Source organism: Camellia sinensis, chromosome 10 (genome assembly GCF_055761805.1).
Source record: "Camellia sinensis isolate YWXY chromosome 10, ASM5576180v1, whole genome shotgun sequence".
Lineage (NCBI taxonomy): Eukaryota > Viridiplantae > Streptophyta > Magnoliopsida > Ericales > Theaceae > Camellia > Camellia sinensis.
Window position 1 is genome coordinate 135,087,272 of NC_138970.1, and position 25,939 is coordinate 135,113,210.

Genomic DNA, 25,939 nt, shown 5'->3' on the forward strand with positions numbered 1-25,939 from the left:
AGTTTGAAAACGCTGATATAAAAAGCGATTTCATTTAAATGAAATCGCTATTACAAATAGCGTTTTTTGGCAAAAAAATTTGAACTGAAATCGCTATTAGAGATAGCGTTTTTTCCGCGGAAAATTTTTTCTTAAAATCGCTATTACGAATAGCGTTTTTATGCAATTTTAAAAAAGGCGCTGTTACGAAAAGCGTTTTTAACAAACCCTAGAAGCGCTATTTGTAATAGCGACTTATTAATCAAAGTCGCTATTTGTAATAGCGATTTTACTGTTCACCTACTTTTACGCTCCTAACAGTGAAAGCGTGAATAGTAATAGCGTTTTAACTTAGTTTTGGAATTCCGCCAGAAGTTGGCCTAGTTTTGGAAATACAATACAAAAATGGCTTATATTGGGAAATGGCCCGTGTGTGCCCACCGAGAGAGAGAGGGAGGGGGGAAATCATAGTAATTTTGTCATAAAATTTCGTTACATCAATTGTAATAAATAATGTCATAGATATCAAAAAAAAAAAAAAAAAAAAAATCTATCAAAATTTTTAGCAATGACGGAATTACATAATATAAATTTCGGCAATGATTGGTGGCCACAAATTCTGTGACTTAAATTATTTGAAAATGTCAAAACGATGTCGTTTTTGGTACAAAACAACTCCGAAAATACCAAAACGATGTCGTTTTGACATTTTCAAACCATTTGAGCCACAGAATATGTGGCCACCAAACATTTTTCTATAAATTTTATGTGAGTTTTATATCCATATAAAATATTTGATAGAAGTTTTAAAAAATTTAATATTTTTTATTTCAAAATGTATAATATTGTCAAAATATTTAAACTTTTGTGATACATATAACAAAATTTTATAATTTAATTACGATATTTTTATTATATCAATTTATAATAAGAATACATATTTTATAATTAATATGATGAAATTATATTAATTTATAATATATTTGTCTTATATTAGAGTATCTTCAATGACATAAGTCATTGCATTGGTCTTACTTCAAAAAATATATGTCCAAACTAGATATCATTTGATATCAAAATTATTTTTTTTAATAACTAATCACATTTAATTAATTATATTTTTATTAAGATTTTTAGTATATGAAACATTGAAAAAATATTTTAAATTATTTTTATTCTTAAAAAAAGACCTTATATGAAAACAACTTTTTATTTATTTATTTATTTACAAACTTGGTTTTAAAATTTTTTAAAAAACTTATTTTGAAAACTAAACCAATCAAGACTCATTTGGGAGAAGTAAATTGAATTGAATTTCTCTTAAGTTTACAATAGGTCCTTTTTCAATGATATGAATTATTCACTTTATAAGATTATCCGTGCATATTATTCATAAAAAAAATTAATTCGATTTAATAAATATATTGGTTTTTTTTTGTTGTTGTTTATTTAGCCTCTGTCATAGGAATCACCGTTTCCATATCTAGGTAATTAAGTTGAGGTAGTTCATCATGTTATAATTTGTTAGTATTAATTAGCATCATTCCTGTGTGTGAAAGCATCATCATATGCTTTATTGGGTAACCATTTTTCAGCATAATATGATCTCACTGCAACCAAAATTGTTAAACTCGTCAATGAAGCTTGCAAGAAACTAACAATGGAATAGTTCTAGGTCTTTTTTCATATTGGCATTATGAAAATGTTATGATGTGCACCGCTTTTAAGAGTGCATATCATATCTATCCTATTATAAAATATATAACTTTATTACAAAATTTCATAATATCAATCACAAAATATGTAATATTGATATAAATTGACATAACAAAAAAATGTCGTAACTAAATTATAAACTTTTCCAATATTAACCACAAAATTTTGAAAATTTTATTACGCTAACTTATGACGAAATTATATATTTTATAAATGATTATACAAAATTTTATAATTAAATTATATATTTTTATAATAGGATACATACCATAGGATTTCCATCATATTATAGCATTTCATCCTCTATTTGAATAAAAATGTTTTGGAACTCTAATAAAAGAGTTCTAATGACTCTAATGGAGTGTGAGTCCCACTGTGATAGTGATATTTGTGTCTTGTGTTTTTTTTTTTTTTGACTTTCCATATCATTAGAACTTATTAGAGCTCATTAATTTAGAAGGATTTATCATTGTTAAAAAAGATAACCACCTTAGAGCACATTGCTAGTGTCATAAGTTATTTGATACAGTTTCAATTTGGTTATATTTTTTTGAATTTAGTTTTTTGAAAATTAATTTTTTTGTTTTTAGTAAATATTTTAAATTTTTTAAAATTTTTTTTACTTTTTTAGATGCATCTTATTTAGATGTATTTAAAAAGTAAAATATTTGTAAAAAATTAGTTTAAACAATTAATAAATACACAAAAATACAAAAGAATATACTATATTCTTTTGTATTTTTGTGTATTTATTAATTTTTTAAAGATTTTTTTCATGAAAATTATTTTTTTAATATAATTATGTTAGGCGTGTCTAAAAATTTAAAAAAAATGCTTAAAATATTAAAAAAATCAATAAAAATTAAAAAAATACAAAAAATAAGAAGATAAACTTTTTGAAAATTATTTTCAAAAAAATAGCAACAAAAATGGTGAATAGTTTTGTATTGTTTAGCCAGTGTTATTGCTAACATTACTGCTAACTGTGGTGAGCACAGTAACAAAGAGGAGCACAGTAAAGAAAGGAAGCAAGGAAGGAGAGAGAGAGAGAGAGAGAGAGAGAGAGAGAGAGGGGGGTGGGGGGGGGAAGATGAGCTTGTGCCGGAGACAGTTTCGAGAAGCTTTTCTCATATTAAGCCAATTTATTATCTTAATTCTCAAATTAGGTCTAATTTGGACGGAATTTTCAAACTAGGTTAAAGCGCTATTACAAATCACACTTTCACTGTTTGGAGCAGAAATTTGGTGAATAGTGAAAGCGCTATTACAACCACACTTTTAATTAAGAAAGCGTGGTTACAAACCACGCTTTTAACATAAATTTCTTTTCTGAAGAAAACGTGGTTCCAAACCACGCTTTTCACTGTGCATATTGTTTAAAATTTTTTGAAAAGTAGAAAACGTGGTTCTAAACCACGCTTTCACTGTGCATTTTGTTTTCTAAAGAAAACGTGATTCACAATCACGCTTTCCCTGTGCATATTTGTTTTGTTAAGAAAACATGATTCACAATCACGCTTTCACTGTTGATTGCCGATTTAAGCGCGAATTAGGTGTTAATGTCTACACTTCGACAATATTAGGTCATTCATTAATATGTAATGTCTGTGTTAGACTAAGTGTTTCCGTAATGAGTTTGTCAGATTGTCCGCCTAGTATTTGTCTGTCTAACTGTTATGTTTATGTATTGTGTGTTCAGTTCAAGGTGTCCAGGATGTATGTATTGTGTGGTCAGTTCATGGTGTCCAGAATGTATTTTTGTGGGAGACTTATGTCTGTACTACCTATATAACTGAAAACTGTTACATTTGCAACTTCAATTATGTTGTTGTCATGCCTGTATGAGTATTTAGTAAATTAGTGACCTCGTATAGTATGTATTAAGTTTTATTACAAAAATGTTGACAAAATTTAATTTAGGAGAAATACACATTCTCTTAACTTGTTCATCTTCTCAATCGTGACAACCCAAAAATGTAACCATTATTCATTGAATATAACAAATAACGTTCTCATTCTTACAAAAAATATGCTACCAATTGAATAAAACAAATAACATTTACATTCATTCATTCATTGCACAACATCAGTCTTATGAAATAAGCGGAACCAATTGAATCACAATAACATCAACTCCAACCCAATATTTACATTACATAAGTTACTGTTCGTAATCAGAATTCAAATTACATACAAGTTACATTACATAGCAAAAAACAGAAAAAGTACCATTCATATGTAAAAAATATATCACCAAAATTTGAGGTCTTTCTCTTATTCCTTGTTGCTGCAGCTCTCGTGGTGCCCTTCGTCTTCTTGACCTACTCCGCGATGCTCTTCGCGTCTTAACCTTCACCGTTGTTCGTCCAACTGAACAGTGTGTAGGTGTGCTTTGGACTGTAGAGCATGTATATCACCTTCTAACCCAAAACAAAGACGAAAGAAAAAAAAAAAAAAATTTTTAATGAAAACGGCTAGAAAACGGTTTTACTAAACTGGTTTTCTGAATTACAATATCACCTTCTCTAACCCAAAACAAAGACAAAAGAAAAAATATATATATTTAAATGAAAACAGCTTTAGTAAAGCTAAAATAAATTTTTGAATAACACCTTCTAACCCAAAACAAAGACAAAAGAAAAAAAAATAAACTTTTACATGAAAACGGCTTTAGTAAAGCCAAAAAAAATTAATGAATTACATTATCACTTTCTAACCCAAAACAAAGACAAAACAAAAAACAAAAAAAATTTACATGAAAACGGCTTTAGTAAAGCCAAAAAAATTTTCTAAATTACACCTTTTAACCCAAAACAAAGACAAAAGAAAAAAAAAATTTAACATGAAAACGGCTTTAGTAAAGCCAAAAAAAATTTATGAATTACATTATCACCAAAACAATGATAACAGAAAAAAAAAATAAAAAAATAAAAAATAATAAAATTTAAATGAACAGTAAAAGCATGGTTTCAATCCACGCTTACTGTAGTGAACAGTGAAAGCGTGATTGCAAATCACGTTTTCTTAGGAGAACAAAATGCACAGTGAAAGCGTGGTTTGGAATCACGTTTTCTTCAGAAAACAAAATATGCACAGTGAGCAAATCACGTTTTCTTAAAATGCACAGTGAAAACGTGGTTCTTCAAAAAATAAATTTATGTTAAAAGCGTGGTTTGTAACCACGCTTTATTAATTAAAAGCGTGGTTTATAATAGCGCTTTCATTATTCATTAAATTTTAGACTCCAAACAGTAAAAGTGTGATTTATAATAACGTTTTAGCCTAGTTTGAGAATTCCGTCTAAATTAAACCTAGTTTAGGAATTAAGATAATAAATTAGTTTAATATGGGAAAAACCTCCAGCTTCGAGTGTGATGTAATGATGACAAGTCATCAATACTGTCCTTTTCTATTTGGTTCTCCATTTCATATAGTATATAAATATGAATATATATTTATATATTTTAGTGGATTTTACTCTTACAGGGCTCATTTGGAAAAGCTAGCAAAAAGTTAATTCTTAACTTTTTTTAGTTAAAAAAATTAGTTTTTTTACCAAAGTCACTATCCAAAAACTAATTTTTTTGACTAAAAAAATCAAAGTCAGTTTATTATCAACTTCTCAAAAAACATACTTGTAACTCAAATCAAATAAGGTGCTGCTTCTGCGTCACCAGTTATCAGTCACCCTTCAAAAACATTCTAGACACAACAAATAACCAAAAATTGCTTTGGATCAGGACTGGAGCTAGAATTTTAACATGAAGGGGCAAAAATTATGAAAAGAACATAGACTATGGAATCAATTTCTACCAATATAAAAGGTGAAAATAACATTAAAAAACATATATAAATAAACATATTTTTTTATATTCATGTTGAATTACAAAAGACAGCAATTACAACACAATCTATTGACAATAGTTGTGAGAAACCAATTTTTTTTGGTTATATTTCATCTAAATTATTAAATTTTATACTTTGAACCTCACAGCATTGCGAGTTGTTCAACCACTTAAGGTCTAAATAATAGCTAATGATAGTATATGGAAGGTTTATCTGAGAATGTAGGCGGGCAATCACCCGCTCTAGGTCCATCCTTGCTTTAGGTGCCTATGGAAATTCCATTTGAAACCATAACAAATCAGAGTGCGCTACTCAAAGCTCAAGCACACAAGGTTTGCCCGTCTGAAGATTAACAGAAACAAATACTAACATGAAAGATATTACTATCAAAATTACCCAAACAATGATATTATGATATCATTTTGATGCTGTAAACAGGAAACGAAAAAAGACCACAATCTAAGCTCTTATTTCAAATATATGTACAGCTCTCACACTTAGTCCTAGTTGTTGGCAACCATGGCATCCATAGCAGGGGTAGTCTCTATTTTCTTTATACGTAACCTTTTATTGGGGGGAAGGTCTTTAGCTGATACATCAGCATCAACTAGGATAGAGTCCTCTTCATTAAAATCTCCTCTTAAGACCCCCATAGCAATTTCATTCTCAACCATTTGTTGTATCAGTCTCTTGACTGGCCTCGCTCCAAAGTTGGGATCAAAACCCAATGTCGCTAGAAGTTCCCCCGCTTCCTTCGTGTAGTAGAGGTCAATCTTCTTCTGTTTGAGCCGGTCTTTCACCCGATTCAACTGCAATTCAAGATAACAGCAGTATTTTCAGAATATTATTTTTTACATGATACTGTCTGAGAATGTAATAATACAAGAATAGCACAAGGTAATTATAATTGGTAAGAAGTCACAATTTTAGCCATCTATCACCGATCACAGAATAGACCTGCATTTGATAACCTACAAATCAACATCATTGGATATTCAGCTGTGATTGTATGCATACAAATGACCAATATTAGATCTTTGTCAGTATCTATGTGGCCCACAATGAATGCCAAAATCGTAATGATAGTAGTGAATGCAGGATTGTACAATTGAAATTTTTTCACTTTTTTTTTTTGCAAGCCCTCAGTCAGGGTAAGAAACACAAGTATGCTCATCAAACCAAAGAGAGAAAATAAAGAATGGTGAATACAATTCAAGCTGAAAGCCTGAAATAACATAATGAATACTCGTCAAAGATTTAGTATACAGAGGACTGTAGGCTAGAATATGAAACATGAACAGAACAAAATCATAGATCTGCTGCGAGAGTTTAATTACCTGGATCTCAACAATTTTGCTGATTTCTTTGGAGTCCAGAGGTTGGAAAACAATATACTCATCAATTCGATTCATGAACTCTGGCCGGAAAGTTTGCCTAGCCAATTCAATGACCTGTTTTTTCATCACTTCATACACTCCCTCCTTACTGTCATGTGAGGTTCTAAGAGTTTCAAGGATACAGTGGGACCCAATATTTGATGTCATTATCAAAACACAATTTGTGAAACTAACAGTCCGTCCTTGGGAGTCGGTTATCCTTCCATCATCCAGCACCTGTAACAGAATGTTGAAAACATCATTATGTGCCTTCTCAATTTCATCAAAGAGCACAACGGAATAAGGCCTCCGACGGACCACTTCCGTAAGTTGCCCACCTTCTTCATAACCAACATATCCAGGTGGGGCACCAACCAAGCGAGATACTGCGTGTTTTTCCATGTACTCACTCATATCGATCCTCACAAGAGCATTTTCTGTGTTGAAAAGGTATCCAGCTAGAGCCTTTGCAAGCTCAGTTTTACCAACACCAGTAGGTCCCATGAACATGAAGCTCGCTATAGGACGGTTTGGATCAGACAATCCAGCTCTTGATCGTCGAATTGCATCAGCCACAGATTTGACTGCCATATTTTGACCAACTACCCTCTTGTGGAGAACTTCTTCTAGCCTGACAAGCTTCTCCCTCTCTGACTGCTGGAGGTGTGATAAAGGTATGCCAGTCCATTTGCTTACAATTTCAGCAATATCAAGATCAGTAACCTCTTCTCGAAGCAAAGATTTTCCGGACTTTTGATAGTCAGCAAGGTTCTTTTCAGCTTCTTCTAGCTGGCGCTGAAGGGACATTAGTGTTCCATATTTGAGCTCAGCTGCACGATTTAGGTCATACTCACGCTCAGCAGCTTCCATCTCTAGGTTGACTCTATCAATCTATTCAACAAAAAATAGAGGTGAGTTGGAAAAGGGTTAGGGCGATGCAAGTGTATAGTTGCCACCAGTACAATATACACTAACAAGACTTACCTCCTCTTTAATTGACCGTATACGATTCATGAGAACTTTCTCACGTTCCCACTGCTCAGTTAACTCTTTCTGTTTTTGCTTAAGCGACAAAAGCTCATTTTCCAGCTTGGCTAATTTTTCTTTGGATGATTTATCATTCTCTTTTTGCAGAGAGAGTTTCTCCATCTCTAGCTTTACCACAGCCCTATCTATTTCATCCAATTCAGTAGGCTTAGAAGTAATTTCCATCTTTAGCTTTGCAGCAGCTTCATCAACGAGATCAATGGCTGAAATCAGGAGAAGAATTTATGAGAATCAAATTCAGAAAAAGACATTTAGCACCAAAAACATCTAAAGTAAACAAGAGCTAGATCACTCCCACGCTTCTAAATAGAGAAATGTTTCCTTTCATGTTTTCGTTCTTCTTTTTCTCCTTTTCTGAATAAACCATGGAGCAAATCCATGTCTGTTAATTGTCATTAAGATTGTCAACGACTTCATGCAATCCATAAAAGAAATTTGCTCCATTAACATCTGTCCAGGCACTCAAGCACTGTGGAGATGGATCACATGGTTCCAGAATTTAATAATATATTAAAAAAAGTAGAAAAGAAATTTAACATTTAGGTTAGTCACAGAAAAGAATTTATAGACAGGCTGATGATATATCAAATTAGCATTGATAAGTTCATTGTGTGCAAGTATTAATAGATAGGAAAAAGAAAAGAACGATAATTACGCTGGTAGAGAAGGATTGATTTCCAGGCCTGAAACAAAGCTATTCATTACCTTTGTCAGGCAAAAAACGCTCTGTTATGTATCGATCTGCAAGAACTGCCGCTGCAACAAGGGCACTGTCTGATATTTTAACCCCATGATGCAGCTCATACCGTTCACGCAATCCACGAAGAATGGAAATTGTGTCTTCTACAGATGGCTGACCGCAAAACACTTGTTGAAATCTGCGTTCCAGAGCCGGATCCTTCTCAACGTATTTTCTATATTCGTTTAAAGTAGTTGCTCCTATACATCGGAGCTCACCTCGGCCAAGCATTGGTTTCAACAAATTTCCAGCATCCATTGCCCCACTTGTAGCCCCTACATGACACAAATAAGACCACCACATCAAATAATTGAACATTGACAATCTAACTAATAGAATGTAACAGAAGGTATAACAGACTGGGATGTGAATATAAGCCTGCCAGAAAAACAGAAAGAACATTAATGTGCATATATGCTTGTAGCTGCCGCTGGATCGATGGGTGAAGATATGGGCCCCCATGCGTACTTAATATCTGGTCATAATTCATTCAAGAACTTCGAATATTTTTAAATCATCAGATGTTATTTTCAATAATGTTCTTGTTATATGGTCTTCTCCTTTACCAAGTGATGCAGTCCACGAGAAGACAAGAAAAGGCAAAATAAAAGAAGCGGCTCCTTTTGGAAATTGATTGTTTCAAGCCGAACGAACTTGGGATCCATGTATAATTAAATTTTTAGAATTGGTAGTCTATTTTTATGATTACTTAGACTATGTATTAATCTTACAATTTTCTAATACAATTTATTAAGTTTTATAGTTCAGAGGTATTTTTCGTAATTTGCATAATTTCTGGATGCCCATGGGTCATCACACGGGTCAACTTACACAATTAGGTTATGGGCCTTATTTGGACTTTTATAGGTTTTAGAAAAGCTCAGTAGTTTCCTTTTAAAAAATTCTAGACCTATTTAATGAAGTCAGTCTTCATATCTAGATAAAGTCATGTAATACCCCCCTTTAATTCGATAGAGAACATGTTTTGGAGATATTTGTGAAACTTTTGAAGCTCTCCAATGGTGTGTGTGATACAATTCTAATCGTGGTGTGATGCCTAGAGAATCTAGGTGTGATTTTAGATCTTTTCTTATTCTTTTTAATTTTTCTGCTCTTATAGCCTCTAAAACCATAAAACCAAACCTTTGTTGACCACTATTCAACGCCCAGCTTCATAGATCTTTACCCTCACCCAAAGAAGCGCTGACACATGTACGAACACGTGACACGAGACAACATAGACATGTGGACACGCAAATTTTCAAAAAATAAGGGACACAATACACTAGGGATACCCTCAAAATATATAATTTTATTTATTTATTATGTCATAAAATTAAAAAAAAAATTCAGAAGTAATAAAAAAATGCAAAATAATATTAACAAATATTTTAAAATATATATACAGCTATTCATCAATTTTAGCACTTCACCCAATAAATAAATTCGGCAATTTCAAGAAATTTATTTATTTTTCAAGTAAAATTTATTTGCTCTATGCATGTTCAGGAAAAGAGAGCCAAAAATGAATGTTAAAACGTAGAGGGGTTGCAAATTTTTGTTTACTTATCCTATAGTTGACCTCATAAAAGGGGGAAAAAAAATAAAATTAAGAAAATATATAATCAAAGAGAAAAGAGAGAGAGAGAAGATGAAAAAAAAGAGTCTAAAGGAAAAAAAAAAAAAAAAAAAAAAACAAAGAAAAGAAGAAGACAACGAAGAGAAGAACGAAGAGGATGAGACGAAGAAAAGAAGAACGACCGAGAGAGACAGAGAGAGAGTTGTTCACAGGTAGGTCTCTCTCTCTCTCTCACTAAGTGTCCCTCAAGTGTCTGAGCTTGTCCGCAAAGTGTCCGACTGGAAAAAAATCAAAAACAAATTCTGGACACATTAGAGAGACTGCCCAACACGTGTCCATCACGTGTCCGCAGTGTGTCCATGTGTGACATGTATCGGACACCCATATGTTGCCTCCGAAGAGATGTCCATGCTTCAATGCTCACACTCTAGCTTGCAAAAGAACCCTAAACCAACATAGGTACCATTCAAAGCACCCAAAACAATTGTTGTTTTGATCTCTTCCTATGAAGCATCGATACGTCCCCAGGGCTTGCATACAAGTGTTGGACATGGACACGCGTCAGATACACTGTGGACACCTGTCTGACACTCTCTCTAACGTGTCCTCTTTTTTTTTTTTTGAATTTTTCCAGTCGGACAAGCCATGGACATGCCATGACACTATCCAAACACGCGCGAGGTGGATCGAAGAAGCCCTAACTGTTGGAGAGGAGAGAGAAAGAGAGAAGCCCTAACCTGTTCAAATCAATCGAAAAGCCCTGATGTATTCTTCTTTGTCTTATCTCTTCTTCTTCTTTGTCCTTCGTCTTCTCTGTTCTTTTTCTTCTCCTCCCTTTTCTGTTTCGTCTCTTTGTCTTCTCTAATTCTCTCTCCCTTTTCTAATTTCACTTTCCCCCCCTCTTTCGTTTCTCTTTTTTTATTTTTTTCTCTTCTCCCTCTTTATTTTATATATATATATATATATATTTCTGTTTCTATCTCCTTTATTTTCCTGATTTCTCCCCTCCCTTCTTTTTCTTTTTTCTTTTTTCTTTTTTTTAATCCTTATTTTTGTTAAACTAAAATTCATAGAATAAATTATTTTTATTTAAAAAAACTAATTTTTTATTAAAAAATTTAAGAAATGTGTTTATTAATTTTATTATTATTGTAATTGTATAAGAATCAATGATTTTTTTTTTTAATTTTAGACATATAATAAATAAAATTATATATATTAAACGTGTCCTTAACGTGTCGTGTCTCCCATTTTTTAAAAAATTTGCATGTCCGCACGTCCGTGTCGTGTCCGTGCATCATAGATCTCTTGACTATTTAATTACGCCTAGCACTAGTTTTTCCCATTCACTAATTAAAACCCTAAAATTCTCATTGGATCTCAACTTTAAACCACGAAATAAACCCACAAATTCCAGCTTTGAAACCCTTCATGGCACTGTCCTGCATCGAGTTCAGCAAAAGATCCTATTCTTAGACCAAGTTCTGAAAGTCTGCCCTTTTTGGAAAATCTTTTGTTAGATATATATTTTTTGAGAACCAGAGACATGAGATTCATTTTGGAATTATGGAGGAGCTTGATGGTTTTAATGCTCGACTAATACTTTGAACAACAAACCAGCTCAATGCAAGGTGATAAAAAAATCTACGGGTAAATTACAAATACACTCCTTGAGGCTTGCTTAAAATATGATTTGTCCCTTGTGGTTCTGGAAATTACATCCCTCCCCTTGAAGTTTCTCATTTCATAACAAATAGTCGCTTTTATAAATAAATTATCAAGTCAATTAACAGCTTTTAATAATTTCAGAAATTTATTTCGATTAATAATTTAGGTAATTTAATCATTGTATAAGAGAGCAATTAGGAATTTCATGTTTTTAGTTAATTTTGTTAAATAAAAAATTCTGATAATAGAGTATTTGTAATTTTCCAAACCACGGGAGCTAATCCGTATTGTAAGCAAACATTAAGGGATGCATTTGTAATTTACCCAATATCTAATTATCAAGACGTAAAAGGGGTCTGATTGATGAATCAGTACCCCCAAGGAGCTCCAAGGTTGAAACTAATCATATTCGTGATTCAAAAAATCCCATAATATCCTACATTTTTAGGATTTATTGAATTGATGTATCCTTATAAATGTGTCATATATGTCTCTCGTATCCATATCCATAGGATAAACAATGAAATACGATGACATTAAAATCGAATTTCAACAGTTAGGCATGCAAATTATCTTGCAAACAACCCTTATGCACATAAAACATATAAAATTGAGACGTGCAAGGGCAATAAAAACAGTTTAGCTTTAGTATGACCTACTAAAAAAAGTAAAGTGGTTGGCCATTGGCTCACCATTCTTTGAGCTCATGTATAATACAGACCCTACAATTATAAAAAATATTTTTTACACATGTATCTTTGCCATACCCATATCCTATTTTTTAAAGTTTTGTCGTATCGTCTTGTATCTCATATCTATATATATGTGCTTCATAGCTTATGCATATGTACTTTAAAACTCAAGGACGAGTTTTTTCCAACTGGGAAGAATGATGCAGTCGTTGAGAAGGTTAAGTAAAAGAAAAATTAAAGAAGTGGCCCTGTTTGGAAATTAGTTGGTTCCAAACCAAATTCACTTGAGATCGATGTATAATTAAACTTTAAGATTTAGTAGTGTTATTTTATGATTACTTAGGCTAGGTATTAATCTATTTAATTTTCTATATAAAGTTTCATAGCTCAAGGATAGTAATTAGCATAATTTCCAAATATGGTTTGCATTTATGAAACACGGGTGTGAGTACAGATATTGGTATGGGTATGCTGATAAGCAAAAAAAATTAGGATACGGATACGGATACGGATACGACTGAGGTACATCAATAAATTTTTTATTTTTTGTAATTTATAGTTTGAGATTCAATTTACAAATCAAAGTTCAATACCAAAACTAAAAGGAGAGATTACAAAACCAAAAGAGAAATTATAGTTCAACAATACCAATACAAAAGCAAAGTCTACAAGCTATTTTAATGCCATTAAATAGGAGAAATTAAAAAATAAAGTTTCATTCCAAAAGCAAGCTAAGTGAAATTTAAAAACTTGAAACTTTAGTTTTTACTTCCATCAACTTCATCATTGAATAATACATCTTTGATCTTTGGCACATCAAATAAAGAATTTGCAATTTCAAATAAATCAGAACTCTAATAAATTAAACGTATCTCCACTAATGTCCGATAACTTGGTGTACTCTCGAATGTACCAATCTCATACCCATGAAGTACCTGTGGAGTACCCAATTGCCAAAAAATATATAAAAATTACCCAGTACATATTTCGAGTACCCGGTACGCATGCAGTCCTGTCAGTACGAGTACGACAACATTTTCAAAGTACCCGTGCTTCATAGGTTTGCATAATTTCCGAATATGGACTGTAGAGTTATCATATGAGCCATGCTATGTAATCAAATTTTATTTACGGGTCTTATTTGGTCTTGTATGATTATAGAAGTGACAAATTTAGTAGGTTTTTTTTTTTTTTGCTTTCTTTTTAAATCTTAGTCCTAGTTAGTGAAGGAAGTCTCCAATCTCCATACCCTATACAAAGTCATGTAATTAATTTAATAGACAACAAGTTTTGAAGAATTTTGCTAAGTTTTTGAAGCTCTTCTATGGATTGTGTGAGGCAATTCCAACCTTAGGAATAATCCCTATGGAATTTAGGTGTGATGCCTAATTCTTCTTATCTTTTAATGTTTTTGCACTTTTAGCCTCTAAAACCATAAAACCAAATCTTTATTAACCCTTATTCAACCCCCAAGCTTCATAAATCGTTAAACAGTCCCCAAATAGTTCCATAAATCCTTTCTCTTCACTATCAAACCTCTACCCTTCCATGTCTCCATACAAATCCTTTAATACTCCGTATTTTTGCCACCTGTTCAGCTACAAAAATCAACTACAATTCAGCCCCCAAAGCCTAGGGTTTCTGTTGTCATATATTATTTTGGGCTGTTACTAGTAGGTGAGTAATCCTCGAACTCATCCTACATCACCCAGTCACCAATAAAACAAGAACGTATTGGTGCTTAAAAAATAATTTCCAAAGATTTCATTATATAATTCCAAGGCATGTTGATTGTGGTACTACCATCACATGAAATTATCAATGTCATACATTGATAAAATCATTAACCCTCAAGTGCATCAAGTGGACAGTATATTGACAGTTCATTATGCAAACAATTCATGTATATATCCACTATGAGCTGTGCTTATCAGGTAAGCTAAATAATTTTTTTAAATCATCCTTGACAAATTTTGATTATCTTATGTAACATCCAGTACTCCATAATTTTCTTCATTTCATGCTTTACCAAATCATTACAAACCATGTTTCTAATTATTCATGTCATGCTTTGCCACTAGTGTTTCTTAGCATATATGTGCACACCACAAAATAGGATCTTCATTAAAATGGATGAAGGTAAAGAAGTCAGTTCTTATGCATTATCTCAAACTGTATATTTTTTATTTTAAGTTTTCGAACTCTTACAACATCTCGAACTTCAATCTATTGGACACCTATAAAATTTGCAAGCTATTAACATATTGTTGTTAACTTAAGATGTTATGGATAGGAACACAGATGAAATATTGGTGGGAAAAACAAAAAAATACAACAGATACCAAACAAACAGAATACTAACCAGCACCGACTACTGTATGGATTTCATCAATAAACAAAATAATCTGCCCATTTGAAGCTGTGACCTCCTTCAAGACAGCTTTTAGCCTTTCTTCAAAATCTCCTCGGAACTTAGCACCAGCAAGCAAAGAACCCATATCCAGAGAAATCAGCTGTACAAGACAAGAACACAAAGTAATGACATGAAAGGGAACGTAAGTATCAACAAAAATTGCATTTTGAACTGAAATTACATAGTACAAATTGGAAGAAGGTCAAAGTAATGACATGAAAAAAAAGTAAAAATCAACAAAAAAATGCATTTTGAACTGAAATTACATAGTACAAATTGGAAGGAGGTCAAATTCCAGCAGATCTAAATCAATCAAGTTAGAAAACAATCATTTATAAGACCACCGAACTTCAGATCAAATTCGAACAGATTCTTGTGAAGATATTTACTATAGGGAAAATTTCATTTTACCCCCTTCGGATTTGGTCCATGTGTAGATAACTTCTTTATCAAAATAAGCACATCAACCCCTACAGTTTGTGAACTAAAGTGCACCATTAGATCTTCCATCCAAAATAATGGTCCGTGAGAGTCACAGGCCTATATGAAGAGTAAGTTTTTAAGACAAAAATAGCCCTTATACATTTTTGAATTTACAGAGAATGCCACCCTTCCTACTCTCTCTGACAGAAACTTCATTTCAATGCCCCTAAGCAAATCCCCAAGCTGATGGTGGTGGATTTCTTGGCATCGTGGTGTGGACCCTAAAAGTTCATAGAGTCACCAATCTGCACAATGGTCACCAAGTTCACTCACACTGAGTTTGTCAAGATTGATGACAATGAATTGTCAGATGTGGCACACAAGTTTGGGGTGCAAGGGATGCTGATGTTCATGCCGCTAAAGCAAGAGAACAAGTTCATTGTGGGCAAGAAGATCAAGAAGCACAGAGAGAAACCAAAAATTTGCTGCTTGATTAGTAAACAACCCATTCCATCTATTATTTTTGCTTAGTTAACCAGTTATGCAGAATGAACACCAATTGTGATGATTCTGTTGAACATGTCTGTTGTTTGGAAAGAGAACTTCTTCAATTGAAAATATGGATGTACTTCCATTAGTGATTCCCAAAAAAAATACATATACAAGTTAAAGAGGAAGAAGATGAGGGTATTTGAGTAAATTTGCAGGTTTTGTCAATGGGATGTGACTGTGCGCTTTGGTCTACTTTGATCTGGGTCTGCCTCTGATCCAATTAAACATATCGTATTACTAAACTTGCAGAAATAATCAATTGCATGTAAATTTTAAATGGGTAACTTTTACCATGCTCAAACCTCTAGACATATCTAAGACACATGTACCTCATACATTCAGAAACGTGAAGAGTATTTTTGTTTAACATATTTTTTCATAGGACATGATCATCCTGAATGACACCTAGGGCCGAAATTTAGTTCCATTCACAAGGGCTAACTTCTAATGATGTCTTGAAAATTCCCATTACCACAACTTGCTGAAGAAAGGCAGAACTCTCAGCTTTCAGACCTACCAATAGATAATAATAAATAGGGAGAATTACAAAAATAATGCTAAGGCTCAATTTGTTTAGGATGAAATAGGTAGAAAGTGGGGGAAAGAGAAAATAATAATAATAATAATAATAATAATAATAATAATAATAATTTTATGAGTTTGTTTAGCTTGAAAGTGGTGGAAAATATAAGAAAACTAATTTTCTTGTACAATCCATATTAGCATTGTAACTAATTTTTAATTTCTTGCAAAAAAACACAAGAAAAATTGAGTGTATAAGTTATCTATAAATAAACTTTTAAATTTTTCTATATTTTACTCAAAATTTTCATCTTAATCAGATACTTGAAAGAAAATATATTTTCTTTTCTACTTATTTTCTTTCACTTCATTTTTTTTTTTTTTCAGTTTCACTTACTACTAAATTTTCTTTCCAATCAAAGGGAGCCTAAGGTTTTTACGTCAATAACAAATTCAACTCCAAGTTTAATCACTTGTGATGATTTAAACTCTGAACTTCAAACTTGATTTTAATCTTAGTCCACCGTCCACCTCAATTATTAACAGTGACAGAGCAATAATTGGACAAAAAAAACTCATTAAAACGCCGCATGCTTCTGATTTCGCCCCAAAACCATATCATTACCTATCCTACTCTACGGCCAACACCATGTCCTATTCCCCTAACCCAATTTGTCTCACTCACATACAAACCCACGGAAACAATCACCACCATGGACAATCCTGCATCACCATCTCCTCCATGACTGCACTCTATCCACTTCATCCCCAACCTCTCTACCACCACTACTGATCCCAAAAACCTCGATGAATGTAAGTGACTCGGGTAAGAACCAAGTACTTTTATCTTTGGGTCAACGTTATCCACTACTATATATATACACATATACGTACATACACGTGTATACATAAATATATTCCCATAGCAGGTTTTTCTATATGCTGATAAGTCTTACTTCATTTGACTAAACTCTCACCTCCTCGACCACCATCTTCTTCTTTATTATTCTAATGCTCCCTAACAATCCGTTTCGCCCTCTGCTCTCCCTTTAAAACTTCCATTAATAAACCCAAAACTAGTGATATAAAACATAGATAAAGTTTCAAACCTCATTCTACCTAGACCCTGAACTAACAAACAGTATAATCATAAGCCAATTTTGTAAAGAAAATAATTAACATCATAAATATATCTGAGAGTTTTTTTGGTCTTTATAAAACCAATCCTCTAAAGGTGTTACTAGTGACCCATGTATGGAATTTTATCTGAATAGTGATTCAAATGATGGAAGAGGTGCAAGGCATAGAAGAGAGACAACATATATAAACAGGGTAATGCCTATTTGAATTTTCTTCTAAACCCATCAATCCATGACAAAGTTTATAAAAATGGTGCAAAGCTTGATTTTTGGTTTTGTTGTTGTGCTTCAACATCTTGACAAATGTATTAAATTGTGGATTGTGGTGAACTGAAAAAGAAGGAGATGGCTACCAGTTCAGTTGAGGGTGCAATTGTCGGTTGTGGTGAGCTTTTGGGTCTCTCATGAAGAAGAGCATAACACAAAGAAAGAAATGAAGAAGAAAAGAGGATAGCAAAAGAAAAAGAAAATTCTACTCATACACCACAGAAAATCTCAGTGCACCTGTTAGATTTGCATAAAAGAAAGAAAAGGAAGAGAACTGTATATTATTCACCCTCATAAACCTATTAGGGTTACACATACTTATAATAAAAGACTAAAGGAACAAAAGACATAACTATCCTTAACTACCCTTATACAATAATACTTAACACTCCCCCTCAAGTTGGTGCAAAGATATCTCTCATGCCCAACTTGCAGCAAATAGGATGGAAAACTTTACTACTAAGACCCTTAGTAAAGACATCAGCCAATTGATTTGCAGACTTCACAAAAGGCATACATATGAAACCCTTATTCAATTTCTCCTTGATGAAATGTCTGTCAATCTCAATATGCTTGGTTCTATCATGCTGAACAGGATTGTGAGCAATACTAATGGCAGCTTTGTTGTCACAGTACAGTGTCAATGGTTCACTACAAACAAACCCAATATCATTCAACAAGGACTGGAGCCACATCAATTCACATGTACCATGCGCCATAGCCCTGTATTCTGCCTCTGCACTAGATCTGGACACCACTGTTTGTTTCTTACTACGCCATGTCACTAAATTTCCCCCCACAAATGCACAATAACCGGAGGTAGATCGCCTGTCATCTATAGAACCAGCCCAATCAGCATCTGTGAATGCCTCCAACCTCAAGTGACCATGATTGGAAAATAAAATCCCTTTTCCAGGAGCAGATTTAAGATACCTCAAAATACGATACACTGCATCCAAATGAGGGGCACGAGGCTCATGCATAAATTGACTCACTATCCCAACCGCATAGGCAATATCTGGACGAGTGTGGGATAAATATATGTCTTCCAACAAGTCGCTGGTACCTTTCCTTCTCCACAAGATCACCAACACCACTACAAAGATGGTGATTAGCCTCAATTGGAGAATTAGCAGGTCGGCAGCCTAACATGCCAGTTTCCTCAAGAAGATCTAGAATATACTTTCGCTGAGAAAGAAAGATGCCTTTGTCAGATCTGGCAACTTCAATCCCAAGAAAGTACCGCAATGAACCAAGGTCTTTGATCTCAAATTCCTTGGCCAACAGCATCTTAAGATGTGTCACTTCTTCCTCATCATTACCTGTCACAACTATGTCATCCACATACACTATAAGCACAGTTACCTTATTTGCGTGACGTTTGACAAACATTGTGTGATCTGCATTGCTTTGCTTATACCCGAACCTCAACATAGCCTTTAGGAATCTGTCAAACCAAGCCCGAGGAGATTGTTTTAAACCATACAACGCCTTTTTCAACCTACAAACTTTCCCAACTGTAGACTGAGATGAGAATCCTGGTGGTATATCCATATATACCTCCTCCTCCAAATCACCATGGAGAAATGCATTCTTCACGTCTAACTGCTGTAAAGGCCATCCCAAATTAGCTGCACATGAGAGAATAGCTCGAATGGAATTCATCTTCGCCACAGGAGCAAAGGTTTCTTGGTAATCAATTCCATATGTCTGAGTAAATCCCTTGGCCACTAACCGTGCTTTGTACCGTTCAATTGTTCCATCTGCTTTCTGCTTGATGGTGAACACCCATTTACACCCTACAGGCTTTTTTCCACTAGGAAGAGAAACCAACTCCCAAGTGTTATTCTTGCTTAGAGCTTGCATCTCTTCTACCATAGCTACTTTCCACTTAGGATCATTGATAGCTTCTGTCCAACCCTGGGGAATACATGCAGAAGACAAAGACGAAACAAAAGCACGATATGTAGAAGACAATGAATCATATGACACAAATTTAGAAATGGGGTGTTGAGTACATGCCCTAACCCCCTTTCTAAGAGCAATAGGAAGACTCGAATCATTGACAACAGGACTCTCAACTACAGGTAGAGGGATAGACTGAGATGCATTACCTGGAACTGGCATGAGGGATGATGATGGGTTTGGTGGCACAAGAGATGCTTGCTCTTTCGGACGTCGAGAATAAGTCTTAAAATCAGCCCTGTCCAAACGACCACTAATGTCAGGCTCCACATCAAGAGAACTATTAGGCTCCCCCTCACCACAAATAATAGTCCGCTGACTAGGAAGGAAAAAAGACAACTCGTGTTGATAGGCCATCTCCTCATCCGCAATCTCATCCATACCACTACTCTCCCCCGGAGGAGATGGCGGAGGAGAAGGAAAGAAGGACACAGCTTCACGGAAAGTGACATCCATACTGACATACACTTTGCGAGTGTGAGGATCATAACATTTGTAACCCTTCTGAGTAGCAGAATAACCAATAAAGACACAACGCACAGCCTTAGGATCGAGTTTCCCACGAGTACGAGGTTGCAAATGAACAAAACAGACACACCCAAACACCCGAGGAGGAAGAGACGAGGTGGGATATGCGACAGGAAGCAGTTGAAGAGGAATCTGGAATTGGAGGACACTGGAAGGCATACGGTTGATAAGGTAAGCAGCGGTAAGAACAGCATCACCCCAAAAAGACTTAGGGACATTCATGGTAAACAAGAGAGAGCGAGCAACTTCAAGAAGATGGCCATTCTTGCGTTCGGCAACCCCATTCTGTTGAGGAGTACCAACACAACTAGTCTGATAAAGAATGCCATGCTCCTCTAAGTATGCCCGAAAAACTCCATCAACATACTCAGTCCCATTATCACTACGAAGAATTTTGATTTGAGCATTAAAAAGATTGGTCACCATTTTATGAAAAGTTTGGAAACAAGAAAAAACTTCACTCTTAGTTCGAAGCAAGTAAATCCAAGTCACACGGGAAAAACAATCAATAAAAGTAACAAACCATCGATACCCAGAAGTAGAAACCACAGGGGAAGGGCCCCACACATCAGTATGAATAAGCATAAAAGGAAAAGTACTTCTTTTATTAATTGAAGGGTAACAAGTACGTTTATGCTTTGCAAGTTCACAAGCATCACAACCAAAAATACTCCTAGGACAATCACGAACTAAAGAAGGAAAAAGTTTCTCTAAAACATTAAAGGAAGGATGACCCAAACGGCGATGCCACTGATGAAGGAGAGAAAGAGAGGAGCCAATAGTGCACTTGAGAGCTTGAGATGGGACGACAGGAGGAACGGCATCCAGAAAGTACAGCCCACCTTGTGCTCTACCATTGCCAATCGTTTTCCCCGTAGCCAGGTCCTGAAAGACACAATGAGTAGGAAAAAATGTCACTGAGCAATTTAGAGAAGTAGTAAGACTACTAACAGAAAGCAGATTAGTGGAAAAGGAAGGAACATGAAGCACAGAGGAAAGAGAAAGCAAAGATGAACAATGAACTGAACCCTTGCCAGAGACAGAGGATAAAGTGCCATCAGCCACTCGAACTTTGTCTCGGCCGGAACAAGGAGAATAAGAATAGAAAAGACTAGAGGCACCTGTCATGTGATCGGTGGCACCGGAATCAATAATCCAAGAAGGCGATGATAAGGTACTAAGAGCACTAGCAGGAATACCTGTGTTGGCAAAATTGGAAGAAGCAGAAGTAGAAGAAACTGTGGTAGAAGGAGAGTCAAGTCGAGCCATCAAACGTCTGAGAGTGTGTAACTCATCCTGGGAAAGAGTGTTGGGCTCAGAAGGACTCACAGCAATCTCGGACACATGTGCTTGGGGTCGAGCTGTACTACCACGACCTCGACCCCGAGTAGGGCGACCATTCAGTTTCCAACAATGCTCTCGATCATGTCTGTCTTTCCCACAATAATCACACTTCAAGCGATCTCGATCAACCAGTGTACCCTGACTCCCAGACTGAACTGGACTAGGCCGAGGAGCCCGAGGAGGAGGAGCAACAGCTAAAGCAGAACGATCCTGAATAGAGGAATGTACCATAGCACTACGGCGACTCTCCTCTTGCTGGACAAGGGCATAAGCCTCGCGTAGGGTGGGAAAAGGTGAACGACCCAACACCTGGACGCGAATCTGATCATACTCCAAGTTCAAGCCAGCAAGGAAGTCATACACACGCTCTTTCTCAACGGTTTGTTGAAACAACGTGGCATCCCGAGAACAAACAGCCTGGAAGCTTTGGTAATAGTCTAGTTCCTGCCACAAACTACTCAACTCAGCATAGTAGACTGCGAGTGATCTATCTTTCTGATCTAAGCTCCGAAGCTTCTTCCTCAACTCATACGCCTGTGCATCATTACCTTGTTGGGAGTACATTTGGGCTGCAGCTGTCCAAATCTTATGAGCAGTATCTAATAAAAGGAAACTCCGACTAATAGTGGGCTGCATAGAGTTGATGAGCCAAGTCATAACAAGAGCATTTTCAGAAATCCATTGAGTATGGAGTGAGGCATCACCATCCGGTAGGGGAAGAGAACCAGTAATGTAGCCAGTCAAACGGCGAGCAGCAATAGCAAGACCACATGAGCGGGACCAAATCAAATAGTTGGAACCATCCAATTTAACAGGACTAATTTGAAGAGAGGGATTGTCGGTAAGAGTCATAACACGACGGAGGCCACCCTCATCACTAATTGTATCCTTAGTCTCACCCTCAGCCATTGAAAATTAAATGCCCACAATAGGAAAAAAGCAAATACCAGTCGAAAAACAGCAAAAACCAACAGAGGCAATCCACCAACTCAACTTAGGGACAATAGTTACCTCTAGAGACAAAAACAGAGCCGAAACAGGGGCTGGAGAGACCAAAACCAGTCAGAAACTGAGAGAAAACGTGCTGAAACTGAGAAAAATTGACAAAAATAGAGTGAAAGCTTGCCAAATCATCAAAACCAGTCCTCCCAACCCTAGATCAGTCCCAGTCGGCTCCCAAGGTAGAGGGAGGAAGGGAAAAAACAGCCAAAAACAGGCCGCAGCAGGGGCTTCCAAAAAAATCAATCGTTTTTTCCAAAAATCAACAAAAATTGGAAAAACACTCAAAAACTCATCAAAAAATTAAAATAAAAATCTAGGGTGAAAACCCATCAAATTTCGACCATAAAGGATTTTTTTTTTTTTTTCTTTTTTTTTTTCGATATTTTTTTTTTTTTTTTTTTTTTTCTGATTTTTTCTGTGTACAAGGAAGAACGAAAGAAACAAGAAAAAGAAACGAATCTTCAAGAAGGAAGATGATGCTCTGATACCATGTTAGATTTGCATAAAAGAAAGAAAAGGAAGAGAACTGTATATTATTCACCCTCATAAACCTATTAGGGTTACACATACTTATAATAAAAGACTAAAGGAACAAAAGACATAACTATCCTTAACTACCCTTATACAATAATACTTAACAGCACCATTAGTTCCGTTCGGATATAAACTTCCAAACAAAAGTTAAATGTTCGGACGTAAACTTCCAAACAAACAATAGTTGTTCAGATATCAACTATTGAACGGAATGTATATCTAAACAATTCATTTTTGTTTGGAAGTTTACGTCTGAACATTTGACTTCTATTCGGAAGTGTATATCCAACCAACACAAAAGGTGTGTTTTGAGATTTTCTATATTGTGCAAATAGAGTTACAAGAGAAGAAATATGGGTTGAACTGTGGAGGTTGCTGACAGTGACAGCGGTGGATACAAGAGGGTGAGAGAAAGGAAAAAGGCAGTGGGTAAATTCACAAAATTATTCCTACTCTGTAGGTTCAATTAACAGAGATAAACAGAGTTAAGATTAACATCATGTGAAAGATGTAGGGGTTAGATAGACAATTAAAAACTATGTTACTGGGGTAAAACGATAGGGTTACTTTTGTAATTTCCTTAGTAAATATTGGAGCTATAAACCATCATAGCATCATGGGAAACAACATTTCTCATCCAATAATTTTTTACCTTTAATAACCTAATTACTCAAATTTAAATGAGGAAAATAACTAGAGGAAAAAAATAGAAACATGAATTACGACCTTCCGATTGAATAAAGTTTCAGGAACATCACCACGAACAATTCGTTGAGCTAATCTGCAAGATACACGAATTTTGTATTAAAAAATAATATGGAAGGTACTACATAACAAGTGTGGAAATTTCGAAAAAACCTATATGTTAAAATCACAACTCACAGATTACATATTTTTCTCGCATGCTAAATTGATAGTATAGAGTTGAGAATAGAAAACTAGAAATAAATATTTAACCAACATAAGACATCTCATTCATACCATGCTGCACACTCATATTCCTTGGTTACAACCTCTTTGAGAACTGAAAAAATAATTACAATAAATATGCATGTGGAACAAAATGGTATAATAAATGTGTAAATTCAAAAGCAGCCACCAATAATTTCACTCTACTAAATATGCATTTTATTATCGTACTATCGTTTTAAAATTTCACCCCAATAATTTAAAATCTTTTTAATCTCTCAGCTATTTGATTTCCATCACAAATATGATATTAGCAGCCACCACATTATTGTAAAAGTCATAAGAATACATAGTGGCACACTAATGATGAATCGTAAGTTATGGCGACCAAGAATAACAATTCTCGAATTTTCCAAAGAAATCTAATGGTCATTGTGAAATTACATATTTATAATTAATTGAAGGATAAATTATATTGACACCCCCTGTGGTTAGTCTTTGATACATATTCCTCTCTGACTTTCTAGAAATTACATTTCCCTCCCTAAGGTTTATAATCGCATTACAAAATGCCCCCTCCATTAACAGTTAGTTGTTTTGAAATACCATTTTTACCTCAGTTGCATCCCTCCTATTCTCGTCTCTCTTACATCTCTCACAAAAAACACCACTGTTGGCACATAAATTTCAATTAAATTTATGACACGTATAGAGCCTATGACAGGAAGGTTGTAGGTAATCACTTCCTAAAAAAAGATCAACATGATCCGTTGAAGTACATAAATAAAACGACGTTGCATCTCAACGACGTTATTCAAGATGCTCATGTGACACGTGGAGCCTACGAAAGATGACACCCGTAGAGCCTACAGCAAAGACACCACACAGGATGAAACCCCAAAGATCAATCCGGTTAATAAGATATACGATTAATCAGATAGCGCTATTATTCAAAATTCAAATGGCGCTATCATTCAATTTGAAATTCAAGTTGAAGATGAGGCATTCCTATCACCTGATGGCCCTCTATAAATATGAGGACCATCACACAAGACGAGGGATCAGGAAATCAGAAGTAAAAAGATCGGAGAGAGAGAAAGAAATTGAGAAGCTAAAGAAGTCGTTACAAGAAAGAAGACGAGAAGCCTAGAGAACTCAAGAGCCTACACTAATGGCGATGAATAGGTAAAAGGTTCCAAACCCAAGAATTGTATTTTGTATTCGAGGGTTCAAAGCCCATAATAATTTCAAAAAAATATTTATCTTTCTTAAATTGTCTTTTGTTGTTTATTTTATTCTTCATTAATCGGAGGTTTTATTTGTATAAAAATGTGTAATTAATGATCTGAAATACAGATCGGAAATAAGAACTTGCTATTCAAATAATCAATACTGTTTAGTCTAAACAGTGGACATTTGTAACATAAAATTTTGAAATGTGTTGAAACACTTCATGTTTCAAAATTTGTGTCTACAAATTCTGGCATGCCCAGTGGGACATATTTCTCCTCCCATCTTTTGAAGAACAAAAAATATATATATATATAGTTGAAACTTACTGATGTATTCTTTTGTTATAGGAATGCTGAAGCAACTGTCATGAGACAAACCTACACTCCAGTGGTTTTGAAATCACCAAGGGTGGAGATAGCACCCATCACCCAAGGGGCTTCGGAGCACATGCTCTTGGCTATCCCAA

The 25,939-nt window shown here is 34.7% G+C and overlaps 1 protein-coding gene across 2 annotated transcripts in view; it reads right to left on the reverse strand.

Annotated features, from left to right (window-relative positions):
- Positions 1-5,890: 5,890 nt before the first annotated feature.
- Positions 5,891-25,939, reverse strand: part of LOC114290804 (chaperone protein ClpB4, mitochondrial-like) — a 40,656-nt gene continuing 20,607 nt past the window's right edge. Inside the window, exons 5-11 of one of the 2 annotated variants that reach the window (XR_014342644.1) lie at positions 24,058-24,112; positions 15,005-15,155; positions 8,670-8,978; positions 7,902-8,167; positions 7,256-7,808; positions 6,879-7,154; positions 5,891-6,350 (exon numbers count right to left, since the gene is read on the reverse strand). Coding sequence is in view for 1 of the 2 variants with exons in the window: in XM_028234781.2 (XP_028090582.2) it covers positions 6,045-6,350; positions 6,879-7,808; positions 7,902-8,167; positions 8,670-8,978; positions 15,005-15,155; positions 24,058-24,112 (2,017 nt within the window). In the remaining variant the exon portion in view is untranslated. Of the gene's footprint in view, positions 6,351-6,878; positions 7,809-7,901; positions 8,168-8,669; positions 8,979-15,004; positions 15,156-24,057; positions 24,113-25,939 lie in introns of both variants that reach the window. The other variant, XM_028234781.2, reaches the window with a different exon arrangement.